The sequence below is a fragment of the Aotus nancymaae genome, unplaced genomic scaffold, assembly GCF_030222135.1.
Source record: "Aotus nancymaae isolate 86718 unplaced genomic scaffold, 86718_ANA_hifiasm-v0.15.2.pri h1tg000020l, whole genome shotgun sequence".
NCBI classification, from domain to species: Eukaryota; Metazoa; Chordata; class Mammalia; order Primates; family Aotidae; genus Aotus; species Aotus nancymaae.
In genome coordinates, this window is record NW_026988432.1 from 65,646,859 (window position 1) to 65,663,328 (window position 16,470).

The 16,470-nt window shown below is 38.1% G+C and overlaps 1 protein-coding gene and 1 non-coding gene across 6 annotated transcripts in view; both read left to right on the forward strand.

Moving 5' to 3' along the window:
- Positions 1-13,911, forward strand: part of ANKRD12 (ankyrin repeat domain 12) — a 154,540-nt gene extending 140,629 nt beyond the window's left edge. For all 5 annotated transcript variants that reach the window (XM_012446798.2, XM_012446797.2, XM_012446804.2 and 2 more), the window contains 3 exons: positions 5,863-6,006; positions 9,851-9,946; positions 11,126-13,911. In XM_012446798.2, coding sequence (XP_012302221.2) covers positions 5,863-6,006; positions 9,851-9,946; positions 11,126-11,311 — 426 coding nt within the window. In that variant the 3' untranslated portion in view covers positions 11,312-13,911. The remainder of the gene's footprint in view (positions 1-5,862; positions 6,007-9,850; positions 9,947-11,125) is intronic.
- Positions 8,283-8,383, forward strand: LOC135276161 (small nucleolar RNA U13). The gene has a single exon (XR_010343724.1). It is a non-coding gene; the product is annotated as a small nucleolar RNA U13 (small nucleolar RNA).
- Positions 13,912-16,470: the final 2,559 nt, after the last annotated feature.

Genomic DNA, 16,470 nt, shown 5'->3' on the forward strand with positions numbered 1-16,470 from the left:
AACCTATTCTAGCTATTTATAGAAATTATAAGTCATTTTGCTTGGATTTACAAAAATATAACATGTTCTTAATCTTTGGGGAGGGTTGAAGGCCTCCGAAAATGTGATGTAAGCTATGATCCTTCTTCACAGAAATATATACACACTCATATGTAAACAAAATTTATATGTAATTTCTTTGATTCATACATGATTGATTTTCCTGACACAGATTCTTAACTTTTTTCCTACTGTGGGCTTCTGTAACAGTCTAGGAAATTTGAAATCTCTTCTCAGAATGTTTTTAAATAAAAAAAATTCATAGGATTACAAAGAGAAGCAAGAAATAAAGAAGCACAATACAGAATTTAAAACACTGCATTACCCATTGACAATGAGCAACTTCTTAGCAAGAAGAAGTTAGGTAATATAATACACATCAATAGCTATTTCAACTATCAGACATTTGAAGCCACCTTCAACATATATATTCATCTGTGTACCTGTCCAGGTTACAGAAATCCTTGCCACCTTACAGTTAAGAATTCTTATTTGAATTGTGTAATTTGTAGAACTTTAACAGATAATAGAATGATATCATCTTCCATTTATTTAACCAATAAATAATTTAGAATTGCAGAATACTCAAGGGTAACTTTAAATGTCTAACTGTTATGAGAACAAACAACTTGACCTCGTGGTGACTCACTAACTACTAGCTGCAGAATTGCTTGATCTTGGCCAGCTGTGTCATACAAGTATCTCTACTCAGAACTGCAGTTAGTTGTCACATAGCAGCAGATCTCATAACTGCAGGGATTTTGTTTTGTTCTGTTTTTTTGAGACAGTCTCACTCTGTCACCCAGGCTGGCAGTGGTGTGATCATCACAGCTCACCGCAGCCTCAACCTTCTAAGCTTAAACCATACTTTTGCCTCAGCTTCCCAAACAGCTGGGACTACAAGCATGTACCACCACACCCAGCTAATTTTTAAAAAAATTTTTTGTAGAGATGGAGTCCCAACACACTGGGACTCCCTCGCTTAAGCGGTCCTCCTGCCTTAGCCTCCCAAAGTGCTGGGATTATAGGCATGAGCCATCGTGGCCAGCCACTGCTGGAATTTTGAAGAAGAAATTAGTATAAAAATTTGAGGGGATATCATTACAACTATAATACATAATAAATTGGAAATATTTGTGATTTCTATGAATGACAAAGCTGCAGATACTTCTGATTCTACTGTGGTTTGTGGACATGTTCATGATTGAAAGAAATGCTAGTTGGAGGTTAGTGAAAATAAAGACATAAGTTTTTTCCTATCCAGGTTCACAGACTACTGTATCCTCATTCTATCCTCAGGCTTCTTGAGGGTGTAAGGACCTCAAGTTAAGAACTACGATGTTCAAGGGTCATTTTCCCCACAGAAAATTGTAATATTTGAACACTATACTAAATGAACAAACAAAGTTTACAGCCAGAGTCCCTGGCACCTTTCCTCAGAACTTCCCAGTGCCCTACTCTACCACCCCAGAAACTAAGAGGAAGCAAGACATTGGCACACCCATAACCTATCCTTAGAAGACACTGTTTGAGAGGCTCTGCTCAGGGGGTTTAAAAACACAAAATTAAGAATGCTGATAGAAAGTGTACTATTTAGATTGTCAGTTAAGCAACATTTATAATAAAATGACATCTCAATTATTTTAGGAGAGAGACTTTAGAAAATGTATTTCTCAGCTGGGTGCAGTGGCTCTTGCCTGTTATTCCAGCACTTTGGGAGGCCGAGGCAGGTGGATTGCCTGAGGTCAGGAGTTCGAGACCAGCCTGCCCAACATGGTGAAACTGCATCTCTTCTAAAAATACAAAACTTAGTTAGGTGTGGTGGCGGGCATCTGTAATCCCAGCTACTGGAGAGGCTGAGGCAAGAGAATCACTTGAACTGGGCAGGTGGAGGTTGGAGTGAGCTGAGATCACGCCATCGCATTCCAGCCTGAACAACAGAGTTGAGACTCCATCTCAAAAAGAAAAAAGAAAATGTATTTCTTACATGGTGTTTGCTTTTGAGGGATTTTTGGTTATTGCTCTTAATCTCTACAGGACTACAACCAACGTTTTAGAAAGATACTTCTAGCTATTTTTTCTTTCACATTAAGTTTTTGGATATGTATTACTTCAAGTTGTACTTTAAATTGTACTTAATAAATCATAAGTGTTAGGCCTACCTCTTTGTTTTTTTTTTGTTTTGTTTTTTTTGTTTGTTTGTTTGTTTTTGAGACGGAGTTTCGCTCTTGTTACCCAGGCTGGAGTGCAATGGCGCGATCTGGGCTCACCCCAACCTCCGCCTCCTGGGTTCAGGCAATTCTCCTACCTCAGCCTCCTGAGTAGCTGGGACTACAGGCGCGCGCCACCATGCCCGGCTAATTTTTTGTATTTTTAGTAGAGACGGGGTTTCACCACGTTGACCAGGATGGTCTCGATCTCTTGACTTTGTGATCCACCCGCCTCGGCCTCCCAAAGTGCTAGGATTACAGGCGTGAGCCACCGCGCCCGGCAAGCCTACCTCTTTGAATATTGTTTGTCACATAAGAATTAAGAAGTTAGGACTGAGCACAGTGGCTCACTCCTGTAATCCCAGCACTTTGGGAGGCCGAGGCGGGTGGATCACCTGAGATCAGGAGTTCGAGACCAGCCTGACCAATGTGGAGAAAACCCGTCTCTACTGAAAATACAAAATTGGCTGGGCATGGTGGTGCTTGCCTATAATCCCACCTATTTGGGAGGCTGAGGCCAGAGAATCGCTTGAATCCGGGAGGCGGAGGTTGCGGTGAACTGAGATTGTGCCATTACACTCCAATCTGGGCAACAAGAGTGAAACTCTTGTCTCAAAAAAAAAAAAAAAGAAGTTAATTGGGACCACGTTTCTTTGTGGGTTTTTTTTTCATGAATTTAATTAAAATTTGCAATAATACATATTTGGATGTAATGTGGCCTGTATTCTCCATGAGGAGAAGACCAAAGTTCCTGGGAGTTGAGAACGGAATGGGAAACATGGTGAGGAGGAGAAGGCTAGGCACATTCTTTGTATTCTCCCAGCCCAGCCTTCTAGGCAGGGCCAATAAAATGATATATGTTATGAAACTTGTGAGTTCCTGGAGTCATTTTACCTCTCTGTGAAGTTCTAGCTAGCCACAGGTCCCAGGGTTATCCCCACTGATATTTAGATAAAAGAATATAGTTAGGACCAGATGGCACAAGTCTGTAGCCAAGATTAGGATGGGTTGGGATCTGCAGCTGGACCCCAGGAATTCTCAGTCTGCTAAACGCAGATTGCCTAGATCATTTTATTAACCTTGTGGTAGAATGACTGCATATTACATAAGTAGTTTTGGGCCCCACTTAATACATTAAGGAAGGATTTTATTGTGATGTCAGAGGTTTACAAGTAGTTTATGTCAGTGTACAGTATGTTTTTTCTATAAAAATACTCATTTATAGGCCAAGTACGTTGACTCACACCTGTAATCCCAGCACTTTGGCTGAGGAGGGCAGATCACCTGAGGTTGGGAGTTTGAGACCAGCCTGACCAACATGGAGAAACCCTGCCTCTGCTAAAAATACAAAATTAGCCAGGTATGGTGGCGCATGCCTGTAATCCCAGCTACTCGGGAGGCTGAGGCAGGAGAATCTATTGAACCTGGGAGTCAAGATTGCACCATTGCACTCCAGCCTGAGCAACAAGAGCAAAACTCTGTCTCAAAAAAGTTAAAAAAAAAAAAATTCATTATAAAAAAGCTGCCAACACAGGGGATACCACTTCAGACCCAGTAGAATGGCTATTATCAAAAAGACAGATATAATAAATACTGGCAAGGTTCTGAAGAAATTAGCACTCTTCCATTGCTGATAGGAATGTGAAATGATACAGCTACTGTGGAACACAGTTTGGTGGTTCCTCAACAAGTTAAACAGAGTCACCAGATGACCCAGCAGTTCCACTCCTACTTATTTACTGAAGAGAAATGAAAACATGCATCCAAACAAAAACCTGAGTGTGAACGTTTATAGCAGCATTTTTAAAATATTATCCCAAAATGTAAATAGCCTGTAGGGGAGGCAAAAGTTACTTCTACCATCTTAAGGTCTCCAGATGGACCTTAAGGTCACCTCAGCCTCCCAAAGCATTGAGATTACAGGTGAAAGCCACCATGCCTGGCCAGCATATTTTAAATGACTTTTATCTTACTTCATCTGACATAGACAGATTAACAGGAGAAAAATGTGCAGATTTATTTACTGTAAGATTTATGTCACATGGGAACCAAAGAAGTGGCAAAACCTAAGTGATTTTATGCTAGGTTGAAGAAGGAAAGGCAGCTCTGGAAAAGTAAAATCTACTGGGAGGCTAAAGGAAGGTGAAAGTTACTTTAACAAGGTCTGTTTGTACAGAATTCTCTTGGCCTTGACTCCCTGTCTCTGGTCATAAGAATGTTTCTTTCCTCCTGATTTCAGGAGAGCATCTTTCCCATGGGAGTTTTATCTCTGGCTTTCAGGTAGAAAAGGGGAGGTCAGAAGACTCTTGAGCCTGCAGACTTCAAACTGCTTTTAGCTCAGAATAATCCTTATGCCAAAGTGGCATATTTTGGGGCAGGATTTTCTGCTACCCTTCAAGCCCAAATGGCTATCAGCTGATGAATACAATGTGGTATATATTCATGCAGTGGAATATTATTCAGCCATAAAATGGAATAAGTACTGATGCATGCTACAACATGAACCATGAAATCATTATGCCAAGTGAAAGAAGCCAATCACAAAAGACCACATATTGCATAGTGTACGATTCCATTTATATTAAATGTTCAAGATAGCTAATTCATAGAGACAAAAGTTAGATTAGTGGTTACTAGGAGAATAGAGGAAGAGGGTGCGGGGAATAAGGAATCTGCTAATGGACAGCAGGTTTGTTTTTGGAGTGATGGAAATGTTCTGGTGATGGTGGACCATCTTGTAAATACACTAAAAGTCACTATTTTATGCCACCATGCTTTACAAAATAATTTTAAAATAGAGAAACTGCCAGTTTTCGAGAGAGAGGATGTATTTCTACTTTTGGAATACTGGGAGTTCTCAAATTTCTCAAGCCTACCGTGAAGAAAAGACTACTCTGAAATTTGGGTTCTTTAACTAATTAATTTGTTTGTTTGTTGTAGAGATGGGGTTTTGCCACTACACCTGGCCTAATAAATTGTTTTTGAATAAGATAAAATCACTTAAAATATGCTGGCGAGGTGTGTGGCTCACACCTGTAATCCCAGCACTTTGGGAGGCCAAGAAAGGAGGATCCCTTGAGCCCAGGAGATGGTGACCAGCCTGGGCAACATAGTGAGATCCCCGTTTCTACAAAAATTTTATAATTAGCCAAGTGTGGTGGTCCGCACCTATAGTACTAGATACTCAGGAGGCTGAGGTGGAAAGATTGCTTGAGCCCAGGATTTCAAGATTACAGTGATCATGTCTGCAAACCATCCTGGGTGACAGAGTGAGAAGAGGCCAGGCACAGTGGTCATGCCTATAATCTCAGAATTTTGAGAGGGTGAGGTGGGAGAATCACTTGAGCCCAGGATTTTGAAACCAGTCTGGGCAACATAGTGAGAATTTTTATATATATATATATATTTTTTTTTTTAATTAGCAGGGCCTGGTGGCACACATCTATAGTCCAGCGACTCAGGAGGCTAAGGTGGGAAGATCGCTTTAGCCCAGGAGGTCAAGGCTGCAGTGAGCTGTGATCACACCACTGCACTACAGCCTAGGTGAGAGAGTGAGATTGTTCTTAAAAAAAAATTGTTGAATTTATGTTTTTTTAATTCTTTATTCAACTAGGAAAAACTCATTGTATCCAATGAACAAGAAGTTCTGCGAGTTCATTACAGAGCTGCAAGAACACTGGCAAATCAAACACTGCCATTTAGTGCTTGTACTGTTTTGCTGGATGCTGAAGTATACAATGTACCATTGGACTCTCAGGTAAAATGTTTGTTGATACATTTAGAAAGAATGCTCTCAAAAAATGCAACTTGGCTATTTTTAGGATCTGTTTCCATAGAAGGAACTTGAATTCATCAGTCATTAAAGGTCAAAGAAGAAAAATAACTCTTAAACCAGAGTACTTCCAGATCAGCTGGTCCTCAATTTTCTAAAGCACTCTAAACATTAGGTTTTTATTATAAAAGCAGATGATCACAAAACACCTGTGTGTTTAGGATAGTGCCCATACAGGTATGTGTCATTTGTTTCTAAAGTGAATGTTTATACCTTTAGTTCTGACCTCCAGGCAGCTAGAAAGCTATTGTACACTGAAAAATAGTGCAGCTGGATGGTACCTCTAGGTTGTGACAGTCCTAAAAACAGAGCGAGGCTCTTAGTTTGACCATGAATGTTGGTGGAATACATGAATTGTGAAAGACTGAAGAAATATCTTCAATAAAATTTACTGCCACATATAAATTACATGAACTCAGACCAGCCATATTAGTTTTCAGACTTTTCTAATGGCTCATAAACCAGAATGAATTCATTGGTTAGGAAAGAAAGAATTTAATGATTAAAAATTTAAAAATAAACAGGGAAGGATTACCACCTGAAAACAGACTAGGAAATGCTGTTTTAAAGGAAATTAGCTAGTAATGCAAAGGATAATAGGGTCTATCACAGAAAAATATTTTTAGACTCTTCTGAGCTTTATTTTTTTTTCATCTATAAAAAAATCAAGATTGAACTAGATCATTAGGTTTCAAACTTAAGGCACCAGATGGGCATGGTGCCTCATGCCTGTAATCGCGGCACTTTGGGAGGCCAAAGTGGGCAATCGCTTGAGCTCAGGAGTTCAAGACCAGCCTAGGAAACTTGGTGAAACCCTATTTCTACCAAAAAAATACAAAAATTAACTGGGTATGGTGGGGCACACCTGTAGTCCCAGCCACGAGGGAGGCTGAGGTAGGAGGATCTCTTGAGCCTGGGAGGTCAAGGCTGTAGTGAGCTGTGATTGCACCACTACACTCGAGCCTGGTCAACAGATTGAGACCCTGTCTCAAAAAAAAAAACAACCTTAAAGCAATAACTGTTTTTCAAATGAAAGTGTTCAGAGATATCTGAGGATGCTATTAACATTGGATCTCTTCAGAAAGAACTGTGTGACTAAGGAAATAGGCACCAAAGAGTCCACTGAGGGACTTTCTAGAACTTTTATACTTAAAGATGTTTAAAGGGAAGAATGGATGATTTTTAATAACTGCAATTAACAGTTTAACCATGTTGTTATAGGCTGGACTAGACACTGTGGTATCTCGAAGTCTTTTTAAGTTTTGAACAGTTAGAGAGTAATGAGTTTTAGAGCAATATAAATTGAGGTTTATAATCAAGTTACAAGGAAAAGTCTCTTGGAGATTTCTAGTTCAGAATGGTTGAGTAAACATACACACCTGTTGATTTCTTTTTTCTCCCAAAACTCATTGAAATGACAAAAGACGGCCGGGTGAGGTTGCTCACACCTGTAATCCCAGCACTTTGGGAGGCCAAGGCAGGTGGATCTTGAGGTCAGGAGTTCAAGACCAGCCTGCCCAACATGGAGAAACCCCATCTCTACTAAAAATACAAAATTAGCAGGGCATGGTGGCAGGCACCTTTAATCCCAGCTTCTCAGGAGGCTGAGGCAGGAGAATCATTTGAACCCAGGAGGTGGAGGTTGCAGTGAGCCAGATTGTGCCACTGTACTCTGCCTGGGCAACAGGGTAAGACTCCATCTCAAAAACAAAGAAATGGCAAAAGTAAAAAGCCTGGCATGGTGATGTATCCCTGTAGCCCTAGCTACTCCAGGAGGCTAAGGTGGGAGGATCAATTAAGCCAAGGAGTTCCGGCCTGCAGTGAGGTATGATTGTGCTACTGCACTCCAGCCTGGATGACAGAGCAACATTCTGTCTCTTAAAAATAATTAATTAAAAATAAAAAATTCATAGCAGAGCTGGAAATTGAGGTGGGAAACTATTAGACAAAAACATTAAGAAATTTCTGATAACATTTAAAATAGATGAAAACATATTGGTAATCAAATACAGCAGAGTTGAGGAAAGCCCAGTCTCATATAGATTAAAAAGAGAATTTCAAAAATAAATGCATTTTCCTAGAAAAGTATAAATTTTCAATTGTAAAGGGATTTTGATAACTTGAATAATTCATTTTACCCTGCCCCAGATTTTCTTAGTGATCCAGACTACCTGACTTTAGATTAAATTAAGCTTGATAAGATCCTTTTGTGGATCATAAGCCTGATGATTGAGTTTTGACACTGTTTGAGACAGGCCTCTCTCAAACCTTGTTGCAGTGAGCACACATTACCTGTCTGACATGGGGGAAGAAATTCAGCTTGATGAGATACCAAAATGTGAGGCGTATTCTCTTGACATAGAGAAACTTATCCTAAAAACACTTCTGCATTTTTGGTGACTTACTTAAATATGGAACTGTTATCCACCCTTTTACAGCTGGCTTTAGAGTACAAGGTCTCAAGTAGCAAGCATATTTCCTATGGGAGTAGCCTTTGAAAGAACTAAAGGGAAAAAAAAGTTTACTTTTCTTTGGGTAGGGCTTAGATCGTCCATTAGTCTACTCTCTTACTGTTACTTCTTCCTTTTCAAAATAAACTTATGTGAGCACCTGAAATGTGATAAAGAAAAATAAATAAACTTGTAATATTTAAAAGTCAACAATAAAATGTTAAATAGTCAAAACATCTAACTTGGGGCCCAAGGAAGAAATTATAGCTGCTAAAAATGTGAGTAGTGTGAGTGTGAGAGCTACCTGCTACCTGGATGTCACTTTGATGCACTGGTAGTGGTAGTAATTAGAGGGAGTGAGTGCTGCATTGAGTGCTTCCTGTGTGCCTAAGCATTATGGTGAGGGCTTTATAGACACTTTTCTTTCTCAAAACAAGCTGAAGAGGCACTATTACCACATTTTACAGAGTATAAGACTGAGACTGTATAATTAGTTCAAGATTACATAGTAAGGTACAGAGCTGAAATTTGAATATAGCCTATGTTAATTCCAAAACTGGTGTTCTTTTTTTTTTTGAAATGGAGTTTCACTCTTGTTGCCCAAGCTGGAGTGCAATGGCACAATCTTGACTCACCGCAACCTCCGCCTCCTGGGTTCAAGCAATTCTCCTGCCTCAGCCTCCTGAGTAGCTGGAATTGCAGGCATGTGCCACCACACCCAGCTAATTTGTTGTATTTTTAGTAGAGACGGGGTTTCTCTATGTTGGTCAGGCTAGTCTCAAACTCCTGACCTCAGGTGATCTGCCTGCCTCAGCCTCCCAAAGTGCTGGGATTACAGGCATGAGCCACCACACCTGGCCTCAAAACTGGTATTCTTAAGTGTTGATAAAGAATTTCTTCATGAGCACCCTAGAGATTGGTCCTGGAAGAAATGTTGGCCTCAAAAGCAGCTCTCTCCCACCTGGATACTTTTTGTCCCTACAGATAGTAAACTTTAACATTAAAATTGTGTGTCATTGATTATACAGTAATAATGTCACAGGCACAGTACTCAATATAACATACCTTTTTGAGGAACATCTTTGATATAGAACAATAGGAATCTATTTAACTAAACCTACCATCCCAAGAATTCTAATAACCAATCTGCCTGCACAATATGAAAATAAAAGTTTTACCAAACTTCAATAGTATTCCATTTATATATTTTTCAAAATATATTTTCATCATTACTAAGGGGCATATACCATAAAAATATTATAATCACATATATTAAAGTGGTTTATTGTATTTTATAATATTCAACTTTTCTCTTTTAGTCTGATGACAGTAAAACTTCTGTGAGGGATCGCTTTAATGCAAGACAATTCATGTCTTGGTTACAAGATGTGGATGATAAATTTGACAAATTGAAGGTACGTATGTTTAGAGGTCAGTTTAAATGAATGCTTCCTCCTTTAAAAAAATCTTTACAGCTGTATTGGGGAGAAATAATTAGGAGGGGAAAGAATGGTTAGTCATGAATCCTCACACTAGGCCACAATTGGAAAGATAAAGACCACAAGTTCATTTTAAGGACTAATATAGTATGAAAGAGGAAACTGCCACAGAAAATGCAGTTTCCAGTATAGGTCTTCATGCTTATTATCCAGTATACCTGTCAGGTTATAGCTTGAACATATGAAAGAATAGGAGAGTGGTAAGAAAAGGAATATAATTCTCAAATAATCTATAAAGCAAATCATTTGATTTGAGATTTTGAAATAATATTTTCAAATTAAAATCTGTAACAGCAGTCCCAACCTTTTTGGCACCAGGGACCAGTTTTGTTTAAGACAGTTTTTCCATGGGTGAGTGTGGGAGGATGGTTTTGGGATGAAACCTCCACTTCATCAGGCATTAGATTCTCATAAGGAGCATGCAACCTAGATCCCTTGCATGGGCAATTCACAATAGGGTTTGAGCTCTTAGGAGAATCTAATGCCGCAGTTGATCTAACAGGAGGCTGAGGTGAGATGGTAATGCTCCTGAGGTGTGGCCCAGTTCCTAACAGGTCATGGAGCAGTACCAGTCTGGGGGTTGGGGACCCTTGCTGTATAAGATGAAAATGAAGTTGCAGACCCAGAAATAGTATGTGTGTACAAACAGGGTAAAACAGAAGTGGACTCGTAGGCTGGTGTGGTGGTTCATGACTGTAATCCCAGCACTTTGGGAGGCCGAGATAGGCAGATCACCTGAGGTTAGGAGTTTGAGACCAGCCTGGCCAACATGGTGAAGCCCCATCTCTACCAAAAATTAAAAACTTAGCCAGGTGTGGTAGCACATGTCTTAGCTGCTTGGGAGGCTGAAGCAAGAGAATTGCTTGAACCCAGGAGGCAGAGATTGCAGTGAGCCCAGATCTCGCCACTGCACTCCAGCCTGGGAGACAGCAAGACTGTGTCTCAAAAAAGAAAAGAAAAGAAATGGGTTTGTAATTCAAATGCTTTTTATGCTCCTGATATGTCCATCTTAGTCCCTAAAGAAACTGGATGAGAATTTTTAAACAAAGCAAAGTTAACAGAATAATCAAGTAACTCTTCTCTTCTTTTAAATAGACGTGTCTTTTAATGAGGCAGCAACATGAAGCTGCGGCTTTAAATGCTGTCCAGAGATTAGAATGGCAGCTCAAACTCCAGGAACTTGATCCTGCCACCTATAAATCTATCAGCATTTATGAAATCCAGGAGTTTTATGTTCCCCTTGTTGATGTTAATGACGACTTTGAATTGACTCCTATATAGCAGTCAGTACTTCCTGATGTTATTATCCTAAATGGGTGATGCTTAAGCGTTATACTGTGGAATACTGCCTTTTGACAAAAATACTCATGCCTTTACAATTGTTAGTAAAGTTCAATTATAGTTGGTTATGTAGTAAACACTGTCATTTTATAAAAAATGAGAATTATTTTGGATCTTAGATCCAAACACAGTTTCTAATAGAAAACTATTATTTATATTGGAAAAGGTAACTATTGCATTACAGCATGTTGGCAGACTGGTAGATATTTAAAAAGTTGAGAATCTGCTAACAGCGCTGGAAGTTGTTAGCACTCTTGAGTAATGAGATAACCACTAGTATTCAAATCTCTTTCAGGTTTTAATAAAAATACATCAATAAACTAAAAGGGTCAATTCCTACCAAATAGTTTCTAATGTGGGAGAAAAACTTGGCACAAAATTTCTTCAGTTTATTATATCTGTAAATTATTGTACAGTTTTCTTTTTGAAAAGTTTTAATATTGTCTTCCTTTTTAATAACTTATTTTATACATATTGTGCAGATGTAAATCTTGTAATTAATGGTCGAACTGTATACAAAGGGATTGGTAGTCAAAACATGTACAAAGAAATAACTGTAAAACCGTTTTGTCTCCTGTTTCATTGGACCAAAGTTGTGGTTTGTATGGAGTGTAGTAGTAGTGTGTACAGGTAGAAAACTTTTAAATACGGCATGCATGTGTTTCAGTTAGCTTGTTTTCATCACCATAACTGCAAAGATTGTGGCTTAGTTGTATTGCATGCTTCCTATAATTTAACTCTCTCCATAATTGATGCCTGCAACAGTGTAAGGCGCTTCATACTAGTTTCCTCTAGTAGACCTGTGACTTGCTGTGTTTAGACTTAGTCATACAAAAAGACTTAGCTCTTTTTTCATCTCACAGTATAGCCTATTTCCCCAGGAAAAAAAAAATGCCTTTGAATGAAAATTCTGAAATTGTAAATGTCTATTTTAATATTCAACTATGAAAGAATCTGTGAATATATGTAAATATGTTTAATAAATTTTATTGGTCATGTTAAATCATTGTAAAACTTTTTTACATTGCTTAATGTTTTAAGCTTAATAGCCTTTGCACTTTTAAAATAAAAACTGAGTATGCAAATCAAAAAAAGATATTTGGTAGTCAAAATAAGTAAAAGAAATATAGGAATATTCCAGTCAATCTCTGAAATGTTTATGAAAAACAGGTTAATATGTTGTATTTTTTTCCTTATGTCAAGATACAAGACATAATTTGCAAAATTTTATAATTGAAATAAAACTTGGTATGCTGTTTTATAATAAATTAGCAATATACTTAGGAAAAAAATCCAGTTTCTCCTATAACATGATGTAAATTAAATATTCAGGAATATTTCAGGTCTGAAATCTGCTGCTGAACTTGTTAGACATTTTTGAAAAGAAAATTAGGTTAGTGCACAACTTATCATAAGTATATGAGGTAAAATTTGTGAAACTTTCCACAATACTTTCTTGAATTATGATACTGAATGTTTTCTATTCCCATAGAGCAAAGTGAGCAAATATGTGAGGAATGAAGTGATCTAGGACAAGCTGGAAATTCCAGCTAGTAGGAGAGAATGTAAATGTTTTTGAGTGCAAAGGTACATATTAAGCTTAGGGATTTTTGAATTTTTACGTCAATTCATATTTTAATTCTTACTGTACTTGGCATGCGCAATAAAGCAGCACATGTAAAAAAAAATACATAGTGCAAGGACTTTATTATAAAGGTTGGATTTAGTTTTCTTTAGAAATTTAGGTGAGAGATTTTGGCCTTTTTTATTGGATAAATGGGGCCAGAAAGGCAGGGTAGATTTTGAAGCACTGGTTCTGTTGAAGTTAAGTTTATTAAGCCTGGGAACATTAAAAGCTAATTTATAAAAGCAATACTTTTTAAATATGAAAACTTACTGCAAAGTTTGTTTATACTTTAGCCTAAAAAGGAAATTTGATGGGTTAGTGTGGCAAATTGTAAAAATCAAAAACCAAATAATTGAGCTTTGAAGTTATAGAAAATCAGAGAGGGTTAAGTTTATAGAGCATTTTGTTCTGATGGTTGCTGGGAAATAGTTGGGCCAAACAGAACAAGCTTCAGAAGAGAAAAGCCAGCAAGCAGGAATCTGGCGAATTTTAGTCATCCAGCTTTTTAGTCTTAACCACAGTTCTCACGCTCTTCAGTAGTACCTCAAAAAGCTGGAGCCTCTCTGCCATGATTATGCTTCTACAAATTTCCTTTGTAAAGAGACTCAAAGCTAATGATAGCTTAAAAGAAATGTTAATGCCTTCTCATTGGAAATATATACTCAAATAAGTAGTTAAGGGCTTTTGGTATTAAAGATATCCTGAAGCTCTGAAATGCTAGGAAAAAAGTTGGAATGGAGTATATGCCTGAAAAGGTTTTGGATTCAGAAAGAAAAATAAAGGATGATTCGTTTAATCAGTGATTCTTTTTAAATTATTCAAATATCATGAACAAGATTCTAAATTGTACCTAAGGATTTGTATTTCTTTAAAATTTGTTCTAAATATCTGTTTAATAAATGACTAGTTGATATTTGTGCATGTTATTTAATAAAGAGTTATATTTTTATAGAAAAAAATAAGAGTGAAACGTGTGCTAAATGTTTTTTACTTAATTTTACTTGGGCAGCTAGCAAAATTGCAGAAATATTCATCCTGGGAAAAGAAACAGCCTTTCAAGAATTAACCTTTCAAGTTCAAATCTATTTAGTAATGAGAAGTCTCACAAGTGAATTTTTAGGCATACCTCAGACATTTTAGGTTCTAGACCATCTCAGTAAAGCAAATACCACAGTAAAACAAGTCAAGAGGAATTTTTTGGTTTCACAGTGCATATAAAAGGGTTATACTATAGTCTGTTATGCAATAGCATTATGTCGAAATATATGTACATAAGTTTAAAAATATTTCATTGCTAAAAAATGGTAATGAAATCAGCACATGCTATTGGAAAAAGAGCACCAATAAACTTGCTTGATGCAGGGTTGCCACAAACCTTCAATTTGTAAAAAACTGCAATATGTACAAAGCACAATAAAACAAAGCACAATAAAACAGGATTGCCTGTATTAGACACGCTGCCAACTTCATAATTGGAAACATCTCAAAGACTCCATGAAGCTAATTTGAATGAGACTTAACAATAAGACAGTTATTCTAGAAATTGAATGCAGAGCTAAATACATACTTTTCCAAAAAGCAGTATTTTTTGTTGTCTCTGGTATCTTAAAAACCCAAATTTTTATGTAGAAGAAATTGACTGTAAAACTCAGTTTAAAGGAAGCATTTTCACATTTTTAAAAATTATTTTTAAGTATTTAGGGCAAAATTATTCTTACAAGAGATAGCAATGGAAAAGCTTGCATGAAGTTTAGTGGTTAAGATACCTTGTAATTCATTCTCTCGCTCTTTTTTTTTTTTTTTTTTTTTTTTTTTTGAGGCAGAGTCTCTCTCTGTTGCCCAAGCTGGAATGCAGTGGCACCATCTCGGCTCACCACAACCTCCGCCTCCCAGGTTCAAGCCATTCTCCTGCCTCAGCCTCCCAAGTAGCTGAGACTACAGATACATACCACCATGCCCAGCTAATTTTTTAATTTTTCATAGAGATGGGGTTTCACTACGTTGGCCAGGCTGGTCTCAAACTCCTGACCTGGTGATCCTCCTGCCTTGGCCTTCCAAAGTGCTGGGATTACAGATGTGAGCCACCACACCCGGCCCTTGTAATTCGTTCTTTTTTTTTTTTTTTTTTTTTTTTTTGAGACGGAGTCAGCCTTGCTCTGTCGCCAGGCTGGAGTGCAGTGGCGTGATCTTGGCTCACCACAACCTCCGCCTCCTGGGTTCAAGCAATTCTTCTGCCTCAGCCTCCCAAGTAGCTGGGACTACAGGCTCATGCCACCACACCCAGCTAATTTTTGTATTTTTAGTAGAGATGGTGTTTGGTAAGGATGGTCTCCATCTCTTGACCTCGCGATCAGCCCGCCTCGGCCTCCCAAAGTGCTGGGATTACAAGCGTGAGCCAACGCGCCCGGCCTGTAATTCATTCTTTAAGTGACTTCTTGGGGGTCATCTTTTACCTAAAATGAAGTTTTCTTTTAAGCTTCCACAGAAATAGTCACCCAAAGTATCTCCAGTCAGTAAAATCAGAATTCATAGAAGAAACTGAGGCAAATTAATTCGATTAGTCAAAATGGCTTTTAAAAATGTGTTAACATAAAAACAGCAAAAAGTACAATTTTTAAAAACCGGGTTTTTCCAGTGGTTAAATGCTATATAATGACTGCAAATAATACAGTTTTTTGTACATGGACGGTATCTTCATAAAAGAAAATAGGCCAATATGGTGAAACCCTTTCTCTACTAAAAATACAAAAATTAGCCGGGCATGATGATGCCCACTTGCAGTCCTAGCTATTTGGGAGGTTGAGGCAGGAGAATTGCTTAAACCTGGGAGGCAGACGTTGCAATGAGCCGAGATCATGCCATTGCACTCCAGCTTGGGCAACAGAGAGAGACTCCATCTAAAAATAATAATATATAATTTTTTTTTTTCTCAGACATGGTCTTACTCTGTTGTCTAGGGTGGAGTGCAGTGGCGCAATCATAGCTCACTGTGGCCTGGACTCCTGGGCTCAGTTGATCCTCCCATCTTAGCCTCCCAGGTAGCTGGGACTACAAGCATGCACCACACCCAGCTAATTTTTTTGTATTTTGTAGAGATGGGGTTTTGCCACACTGCTCATGCTGATCTCAAACTCCTGGGCTCAAGTGATCCTCCCACCTTGGCCTCCCAAAGTGCTGGGATTACAGGCATGAGCCACTGCACCCAGCCTAAAATTTTTAACCTAAAGATGAATGCAGTCTTTGCATGGGGATTCAGTTTTATTAGGTCTATTAGTTACTCAAGAGAACTGAACAAATACATAAAGTATGTTTGTTAATTCTGTTGATGAGCTTTTAAATGCATTTTTTAAAAATTGCATTCCATATCCACATATCTGACTAGTACTAGATATAAAGCTCTTAGGTAGCCATGTTTTTTTCTCACCTTTTTAAAACAGTGTATCGTATGTAGCATGTGTTTAAAAGTTTAAAA